Here is a 9,645-nt window from a genome sequence, read left to right as displayed (position 1 = left end):
ATCCTAGCTAGCTCTACCCCAGACTTATTATGAATAAGTAAAAAATAAAGTTGATTCAAATTATTCGTAATAATTATGTTCCGATTATATATAGTATTAATCATGTGTAACTATAATTGATCCTAGCTAGCTCTACCCCAGACTTATTATGAATAAGTAAAAAATAAAGTTGATTCAAATTATTCGTAATAATTATGTTCCGATTAAGTTGGCAACTGGGACCTGGCCATTTGATTTCTCAACCATTCTATACCATAAATCTTAACATTATTAATATAATAAATTCAAATTGTAAAGACCAATGACTCTCTTAGTACCTTGCTATATATATATATATATCACTCTCTATATTTATGTATTGGCTTGTCCATTATATTGTAAACTACATGCATAAGAGTAGTTGAAAGTACAAGCATTATAAAATTCTGAGCAAAGTTCCGTTACATATAGACAAAACTGCTCATCTTAATTAATTGAAGATGGCATTTGTGGAGTTGTTCGTGGTGGCATTAGTGCCTGTTCTTAAAACACTCATAATTACTGCTGTTGGTTTATTCCTTGCTCTTGAGCGTGTTAATCTCCTTGGCTCCACTGCAAGACACCATTTGAACAATGTAACTTTTCTCTTTATCATCTTCACCTTCTTTTATTAACTAATTAAGGCAGGCCGACAGTACCTTAATTCCGTATTCATTTTTCGTAACTGATTCCGTCTCACAATATTCCTTCCTTCGTGTGTTGGTAAGAAGTCAGTACTATAATTGAACAAAGAAATTAAAGAGTTGTAAAGTTTCCATAACTTTAGGCCTATAAGTACTTCTTTTTCTTGTCTTTTTGTTGAATGATTGGAGCAGCTTGTGTTTTATATTTTTACTCCTGCGCTGGTGGCTAGCAGCTTGGCTGAAACAGTAACATCGACCAACATTGTTTCATTGTGGGTACAATTTCTTTATACATTTTATGTGCTGCTAGCTGCTACATTAATTGTTTTATTTTTTTGGAATTTTTAATTAATCAATAGTAATTGCTATATCTTCTCTTCTTTTTTTTTTTAATTTTTTTGTATGTATAGATGGTTCATGCCTGTAAACATCCTTCTCACTTTTATCATCGGTTCAGCACTTGGATGGATACTTGTGAAAATTACAACAATTCCCGTACAGTTCCATGGACTTGTTATTAGTTGTTGTGCTGCAGGTAAACTAAGTACTCATATTCCTTTTTTTAGTCCATTTAAAAGAAATATATATTTTTTTCTTTTTTTTACAACTCTTTAATTTTAATTTATTAGATGACATGTTTGAGAAAATAAGATTAAAGAACATTTTGGTACATTCTATGTATATTTAGTTAGACCATAAGATTCGAAAGTTTCTGTACTTTCTTAAACTTTGTGTATCAAATTATAAAAAATTAGACAAACAAATTAGAACAGAGGGACTAGTATTTATAATTTTCCGTGGGAAAATGAAATATTGTGATCAATCTCATATATTGGAAGGTGTTTGATTTAATTTTTTTTCTTGTATATATAGGTAATTTGGGGAACTTGCTTCTCATCATAATTCCAGCAGTATGTGAGGAGAAGAATAGTCCTTTTGGAGATTCAATTACATGCTCCACCAATGGAAAGGCCTATGCGTCACTATCTATGGCAGTATATATCACTACATAAATCTCTTTTTAATATTACTAGATAATGTTAAAGATAAAATAAATAGTATGTGAGATGTTAATTAGAGCTTCGAACGTGAGATTAATTATTTGTGGTTTGGATTTCATATTAATTATACATGTAGGTAGGAGCAGTGTATATTTGGACATATATCTATAACATGATTCGAGCATCTGGAACTCAACATCATACCTCAACAGAAATCACCAAACTACCCTCAAGGTGCATACCTGAAAAGGATATGGACCATGAAGCTCAACTTGCACTGCCTCTCATTGGATATCAAAACACACATGATCATCAGGTTTCTTTTTGTTTTTTACTCCTATCAGTTAAACATAGAAATTGACTTTTATTAGTATATGATAGTGTAGAACAATCTTTTTATTCTTTTATACTGTTATCAGATCACCTAAGCACATAGTAAAGTATCAAGTAATAGTTCATAAAATTGGGATGATAACTGACCATGGAAAGTAAGATAAGTAACTTCCAACGACTTGTTAAAACACACTGATAATAGTGTCTACAATAATGTTGAATACTTTGACACAATATTAAGCAAGATGACCTTTGTTTACCGGTAAAACAGTATAGTTAGATTTATATGAGGTCAAGAGCATCTTATAAGTTGAACTCTTTTTAAGTCCGATTATTAGTAGTTTGAATATTGTGGGGTTAGCGAGCAAAATCAAATGAAACAAGTAAAAGCGTAAAGAATATAAAGTTGTTAGTCAAGATATCGCCGTAGAACTCCAATTCCAAGAATGCTACTTCTTAGCTCCTATAACGAACAAGTATGAATTGAATATCCTTTTAAGAATAGAACTTAGTGAATGATGTAAAACTTGGAGCTCAAGAAGTATATTGTTGTTGTATTGATAGAATTCAGAATCCCCTTACAAATGGAGAAAAAAAAAACTATTTACATCTTATAATAATGAGGAATCAACTAATAAGAAAGATCCATTCGAGCCTTAAAATACCAAAATCAATGATCGTGGGCTGGGTAATATCCATGTTTTGCTCAGCTCCATACCGGCTCACCCGCACATCTGACTTTTATGTTACTTTGTCTTCTTTATGATCTCTTTGTCCTCGTCATTGGGGCTCGACCTTTTTTCAGTGTTCCTTGACATCCCTCCCAAGGATTCTGTCATCTCGAATATTCGTTTTCACCCAATCCCTCCATTCCTCTGTATGCCACCTGTGTTAATCTGATAATTTTGCCCAATACAACCTCTAATTTCATTTTGGAAAAACTCATTGTCCTTCCTCACTCTGATTCTTAAATAAGTATAATGGATCATAATTCTACTAAAGGGAAATATGGTGTGATTATGGAAACTGGCAATTAGCTTCTTTTTTTATTCCCTTTAATTATGTTTTAGTTGTATTAAACATTTTCTCTTAAATAATATTGTACAGGGATATGTTGTGAAAAAGATGAAACAACATATCAAAATATGGACAGAGAAGATCAATTTCAAAATGTTGTTTGCACCCTCAACAATTGCTACGGTACGACCACGTCGGAATATAATCTACTCATTAATTGTATTGATATAATATAATTTGCAAAAATTAATTAGTTAATCTCTACAGATTGTTGGGATATTAATTGGTGTATCGTCTTTACTGAGAAAACAAATGATTGGAAATGAGGCTCCATTGCATTTCATTCATAGCTCTGCATCTATGCTTGGGTATAACAAACAAAGCTCAATTTTGAATGATTAGTTAATTTGTATAGTATATGACGATTAATTAATTAACTCAACGTTGCGCTCTGTGTTTTGTGGTGCAGAGAGGCTACAATACCAGCCATGACATTGATAGTTGGAGCAAATCTTCTTAAAGGTTTGGTTGGGAATTCTTTTGATGCTTAGTTTCTTGTATTAAGTTTTTGTAACAGGTTAACTTATTTTATTTTTTGGTTAACATTATAAAAAATTAGCCCAGATAATGTAAAGCATATACTATATTAAAGATTAATTATAAGTGCAGGGCTGAAAAAATCAGGAGTAGGTATGTGGGTTGTGATAGGCATTCAAGTAATACGTTATGTGGCATTGCCACTATCAGGAATTTGTGTTGTAAAAGCTGCACGCCATTTTGGGTTGGTTGGAACAGATTCATTATATCAATTTGTACTTCTCTTGCAGTATGCACTTCCCTCTGCCATGACCATAGGTACCTAATCACTCAATATTACTTTTTTGTTCACCGATTCAATTTATGTAAAGTAATTTGTATATTGATACACAATTAAAGAAAAACATGAAATTTTTAAAAATTTATGATCTAAAATGTGTTATTTGTGTATCTATAAAACTTTTGAAATGTGTCGCCTTGAACATGTCAAAAGTACACTTGTGTGGTTAAGATTATTTTTTTTACATTAAGAATAAAAAGGGTAAAGTTATAAATTGATTCTAAATTTAAAAATGTATCCTTTTTCTTAAAAACGGACTAATTAAAACAAAATATTTTTTTGGTTATGTGATCTAAGTAATATTAGAATTCTTTTACCCTGCAAAGTTTATATATAGAAATTAAAATTTCTTTAGGGAAGGATGCAAGACAATGAGCCGGATGAGCTTATAAGTATAAGCTATAAGTTAGGTATTCAACTTATGACTTTGACTTATTTTTATTAATTTAACTTAAAAATATATTTTTATTTTATTCAAATACTATAAAAATGCTTAGAACACCTAAATTAAGCGAATCCAACAGGCCCCAATATCTTTGTAATTATTTCTCCTTTCAAAAGCAATTTTTGGCTCATTCTTTTCCTTTGATATTTTTGGTTGGCAAATGGGCAGGTACAATTACACAGTTGTTTGAAGTTGGTGAAAGTGAATGTTCAGTGATTATGCTATGGAATTATGCATTGGCATCAGTTGCACTTACTCTGTGGACAACTTACTACATGTGGGTTTTATCTTGAGTAATTTGTACAAAATAGAGTTAATTGCCGTCCAATATTTTTTGATGATTTAGTTTACAATATATATAATCAGTATATAAATTTTATACGCATTGGGACAAGCCCCGATAATTGTATTTGACCGACAGCACAAATATGAAAGAAGCCCAAAAGTAGAATAATAAGAAATGTATAAATAGTATATATGAATGTATATACATTTGTGATATATATATATATATATATATATATATATATCATTTTGAACTTCTTAGATTTATCTGACCTCTTTTTATGCTTCTTTTGAGCCGAGGATCTCTCGAAAACAACCGTCCTACCTTGATAGGAGTAAGGTCTACGTACACTTTATTCTCCACAGACCCCACGTTGTGGAATTTCACTGGATTGTTGTTGTTGTTGTATATATATATATATATATGGTCATTTTAGTTTGATTTTTTTTATCACCTATAAAGTTCCGTAAGAATCTCATTTGTAACGCTTTAATTTTCGGCCATATTTTCATAATAAAAAAAAATGAAAAATATCTCTAAACTATAGGAAAAGTTCTAAAAATACTCTCCATTTACCTATTTTAGTAGATAATAAAACTTAAAAGGTTAAAAATCTTAAATTTATCACCTAAGACTTTTAAATTACTTTTTCTAAGTTAACAAAATTGTATGGGTGAATTTATAAACGTGTATCGAAATGAGGGTTCAAAGTGTAAATATGTTATTGTCCAATTGCTACTCCTTCCCCCAAAGAAATATCGCACGCAACTCAGCTCGTCTATCAATGCCACTGCTAACCTAAGCCAAATTTTTTCAGGTCCCATGCCCAATTTCAACAGTTCTCCGAATCCCAATTTTATGGTGACGACTTGAATATAAATATTGTACAAATTGTACATGCATGAAAATGTAGCCTCATTAATGGTCAGTTCAAGCTAATATTATTGCTTTGTTAATTCTATCAAATTTCATTTGTATTTGAATGTTTTTTTTATTAGCATAGTATTGAATAGTTGCTGGAAATGGAGTTTGAACAGTTGGGAATTGGGAACGATGTGATAGAATTCGATATGATAGGCTTGGGAGAAGGAGATGACACAATTGACATTGAAGATAAACAATTAATGAACCCTTTTGATGGTTTTCTTAATAGTACAATTTCTGATGTGGATATGAGGAATCTTCAACCTTATGAAGGAATGGAGTTTGAGTCAGAGGAAGCTGCAAAAGCCTTCTATAATTCATATGCACGCAGGGTAGCGTGTCTAGAAGATCTAGGCGTGATGGGTCTATTATTCAGAGGTCTTTTGTTTGTGCAAAAGACAAGGGGAGGCTTGGGAGTGATGGCGGTGGTGCTAGGGTTAAGAGACCCCGAGCTGATTCTAGGGTCGGGCGTAAGGCGATGTTAGTGGTTAAGATTCAGGATTCCGGGAGATGGGTTGTGTCTGGATTTGTAAAAGAACATAATCATGAGCTTGTTCCACCTGATAAGGTGCATTGCCTTCGTTCGCACAGACATGTATCTGGACCAGCTAAGTCGCTGATTGATACGTTGCAGGGAGCTGGAATTGGTCCGAGTGGGATAATGACTGCCTTGATCAAGGAGTATGGTGGAATTGGCAATGTTGGATTTACAGAGCGTGATTGTAGGAATTACATTAGGAGTAGTAAACAGAGAACTCCTTGATTATTTGAAACAAAGGCATTTGGAAAATCCATCATTTTGCTATGCTATGCAAGGAGATGAAGATCATTGTATGAGTAGTATATTTTGGGCTGACCCCAAGGCTCAGAGTAATTTTGCTTATTTTGGTGATACTGTTACTTTTGACACCACTTACAGATCAAACAGGTATAGGTTACCATTTGCCCCATTCACAGGGATAAATCATCATGGACAGCCAGTGCTATTTGGTTGTGCTCTATTAATAAATGAATCTGAGGCATCTTTTAGTTCGTTATTTAGAACTTTTCTGACGGCAATGTGTTGGAAGCCGCTAGTGTCAATTACAACTGACCATGATCAAGTGATTCGGTTGGCTGTTAGTCAGGTTTTCCCCGAAGCACGTCACAGTTTTTGCAGATGGCATACTTTTAAAGAATGCAAGAGAAGTTGTCCCATGTGCTCTCTGAGCATATTAATTTTGAAGCTGAGTTTCATAAATGCGTAAGCTTGATGGAGTCCGTTGAAGAGTTTGATGCTTGTTGGTTTACTCTGATTAATAAATATGATCTTGGGGAAAATGAGTGGCTTCAAGCTATTTACACTGATCGCAAGCAATGGGTTCAGGTCTATTTGAAGGATACATTCTTTGCGGAAATGTCTATAACACAGAGTAGCAACAGTATGAATTCATATTTTGATGGGTATGTGAATGCATCAACTACTCTTCAACAATTCATTAAGTTGTATGAAAAGGCTGTAGAGAGTCGCTATGAGAAAGAAGTTAAAGCAGATTATGACACCATGCATATCGCCCCTGTTCTGAAGACCCCTTCACCCATGGAGAAGCAAGCTGCTGAGATTTATACAAGAAACTGTTCGTGAAGTGTCAAGAGGAGCTTGTTGAAACACTCACATTCTTTGCAACTAAAGTTGATGATAAGGAGGCAACAGCTGTATTTCAGGTGTCAAAATTTGGGGAGAGTCATAACTCTTACTTAGTTCACTACAATTTTGGGGAGATTAAAACATCATGTAGGTGCCAGATCTTTGAGTTCTCTGGTCAACTTTGTCGGCATATATTAACAGTCTTCAGGGTCACCAATATTCTCACGCTTCCTCCATGCTATGTTTTAAAGCGTTGGACTAGGAATGCTAAAAGTGGTGTCATGTTGGAAGAACAAACCTGTAATTTATCAAATAGTTGTCAAGTATCTTTTACTGTGAGACATAACAATCTTTAGCAAGAAGCCCTGAAATATGTAAATGAAGGTGCGAAAGATGAGGAACGTTACAAGGTGGCTATTGATGCCTTGCGAGGAGCTGCAAATAAAGTTACTATTGCTACCAAAACTGATGTGGGAGTTTCTAATGTTAGTGGACCTTGCAGAGGAGAGTCTACACCTCGGGAGAGCCATGTAAATGATCCCTTCGAGGCTTGTCAGTTGAGTGCATATCCTTCAACGGCCGTGGTAAGTTGTCTTTGATCTTTCGTTTATCTCAGATTTGCTTTGCCAACATTTGTGTTTTTACCTATATTTTGTAGCTCTTTCTTTGAGATTGCATTGGTTTATTTTTGTGGATTGCCTTCCATATTATGATTGCACAGATCAGTTCTCAAGTCAAGTAAATTATACATCTTGTTTACTGCTTAGATGAATTATGTGAAGAGAACTATTTGATCGCTGACAAAGGGGGGGAATAAAAAGGAGCTTGAATTTGACCATCAGATTGAAGGAAAACACTGGATTAAATTTCTAGATTTCTTCAGTGATTTGTCATTTCAGTTAGTTCAAATAAATGCATTTTCCACTATAATTGTGATCCCATCGTAAGATTTGTAGTTTGAATTTGACCTGTGCATACATTTTTGTTTGTTTTATTCCTTCGGCTATCTTCCTCCGCGGTGACATACTCCTCTGTTCTTTTACAACCTCACCAATTTATGTGTGTGTTATTGTTATAATTGTAGTGTATGTAATCTGCACTTGTAATTATTATCTATCTTGACTCGGTACTTTAAGTTGACACTGTCTAGCCTTGAGGGAGTATCTGTTGGATCATGTGGGATGTTATAGACTTCAACTTGATGTTGTTTATCAAAGTGTTCTCTATCTCCAGATTGTTCTTCCTTTTCTGTGTGGGTTCTTTTACTTGAATAATCTTGTCTGCATTTATGATGAATCTGATAAGACGTTCAGCCAACTCTAATGCCCGTTCTTTCTGTTTCAAAGAAATATGGAAGAATTGGGTCACCATATGATCCCACTTGTGCAATCCGTTCTTATTATTGACTTAATGTGAAATTGCTTAAGTATGATCTTGACCTCATTTATTGATTTCCTTGTAGGATGAAAAGAACAAAGATATACAGCTGGAACGAGCAAGGCGAAAATGTGAATTATATCGGACTAACTTATTGACAGTCTTGAAAGATATTGAGCAGCAGAAGCTTCAGCTGACAGTTAAGGTTCAGAGTATTAAGTTTGGCATTAAAGATTAAGCTTGAAGGTGATCTGAATGAATCTGCAGTTAATAATGGCATGTCTCACATCATTGGGACATGCTGCTTGTGGTAGTTATTGAGATACCACAGAAGTCATCCCCTATTTCCAATCTTGATACTATGAGCAGTTAACTGGTGTATATATTAGCTAGACAAAATCTGGTCACTCTCGAGCAGTGATAAGTTCCGATGGACCAGCTAACTAACTGTTTTAATGTTTGATTCCAACTTCTTGGGCATATATATAATCTTTTTGGGACTTACCTATTACTGGAAAAGTTGCAATCTGATCCAAACTTAAAGGCAGCAGCATTCTTGTTCTCTTGCAAGCTCTGCTGTTTTCTAGTTACAATGTAGAGAGCACTTTCAGTTCATAGTATTGTTGATGATATCGTATGAATAGCAGTTGAAAGATCAAGGGGTGAGTTTAGAACAACTTGTGTACATATTGTTATTCACTTTATTGCAACATATGTATTTATTGGGGTTTTTAATTTTTGTCCTTCAATACTTTAGTAACAAATAAGTCACTGAAAATACTCTTGACATCAAAAGATCAAACAACTTTTCACGAGGTATAAGTTTATATTTTCGTATCATAATATTTCACTAGTTATAAATGTAGAAGGCATAACAAATTATATCTCTGACACCGAAATAACAAACAACTTTTTCATGGCAAAGTTTATATCTTTGTATCATAATATTTTAAGTTATGTTGTATGTCGGGAGGGTGCCATCAAGTTGGGTCACTCGATCCTTGAGTGTTTCCTTAACAACAGCCGCCGCTGACAGCACTCCACTGCTATCGTCATGTACATGGTACAACAAGAAGAGAATTTGCAGGAGCTACAT

General features: G+C 33.9%; 1 protein-coding gene and 1 pseudogene across 1 annotated transcript; both read left to right on the top strand.

The window, feature by feature from the left end:
• Positions 1–348: 348 nt before the first annotated feature.
• LOC129872184 (protein PIN-LIKES 3-like) lies at positions 349–4,628 on the top strand. Its single transcript, XM_055947068.1, has 10 exons — positions 349–614; positions 855–934; positions 1,073–1,197; positions 1,536–1,657; positions 1,800–1,979; positions 3,104–3,196; positions 3,281–3,381; positions 3,483–3,535; positions 3,683–3,868; positions 4,504–4,628. The coding sequence occupies exons 1-10, from the start codon at positions 480–482 to the stop codon at positions 4,626–4,628; spliced, it is 1,200 nt and encodes a 399-aa protein (XP_055803043.1). The 5' UTR covers positions 349–479.
• A 579-nt stretch (positions 4,629–5,207) lies between these two features.
• On the top strand, positions 5,208–9,353 carry LOC129872183 (protein FAR1-RELATED SEQUENCE 5-like; annotated as a pseudogene).
• Positions 9,354–9,645: the final 292 nt, after the last annotated feature.

The sequence above is a fragment of the Solanum dulcamara genome, chromosome 11 (assembly GCF_947179165.1).
Source record: "Solanum dulcamara chromosome 11, daSolDulc1.2, whole genome shotgun sequence".
In the NCBI taxonomy this organism is placed as follows: Eukaryota; Viridiplantae; Streptophyta; class Magnoliopsida; order Solanales; family Solanaceae; genus Solanum; species Solanum dulcamara.
The sequence above is the reverse complement of the archived record's forward strand: the minus strand, read 5'-3'. Positions and strand labels throughout refer to the sequence as shown.

What these genes read in the sequence shown, in the direction of transcription:
- LOC129872184 (XM_055947068.1), top strand. Translation starts at nt 480, where the DNA reads ATGGCATTTGTGGAGTTGTTCGTGGTGGCATTAGTGCCTGTTCTTAAA. An exon ending in ATGCGTCACTATCTATGGCA is followed by an intron (nt 1,658 to 1,799) that starts GTATATATCACT and finishes TTATACATGTAG; the next exon opens with GTAGGAGCAGTGTATATTTG. An exon ending in TGGAGCAAATCTTCTTAAAG is followed by an intron (nt 3,536 to 3,682) that starts GTTTGGTTGGGA and finishes TTATAAGTGCAG; the next exon opens with GGCTGAAAAAATCAGGAGTA.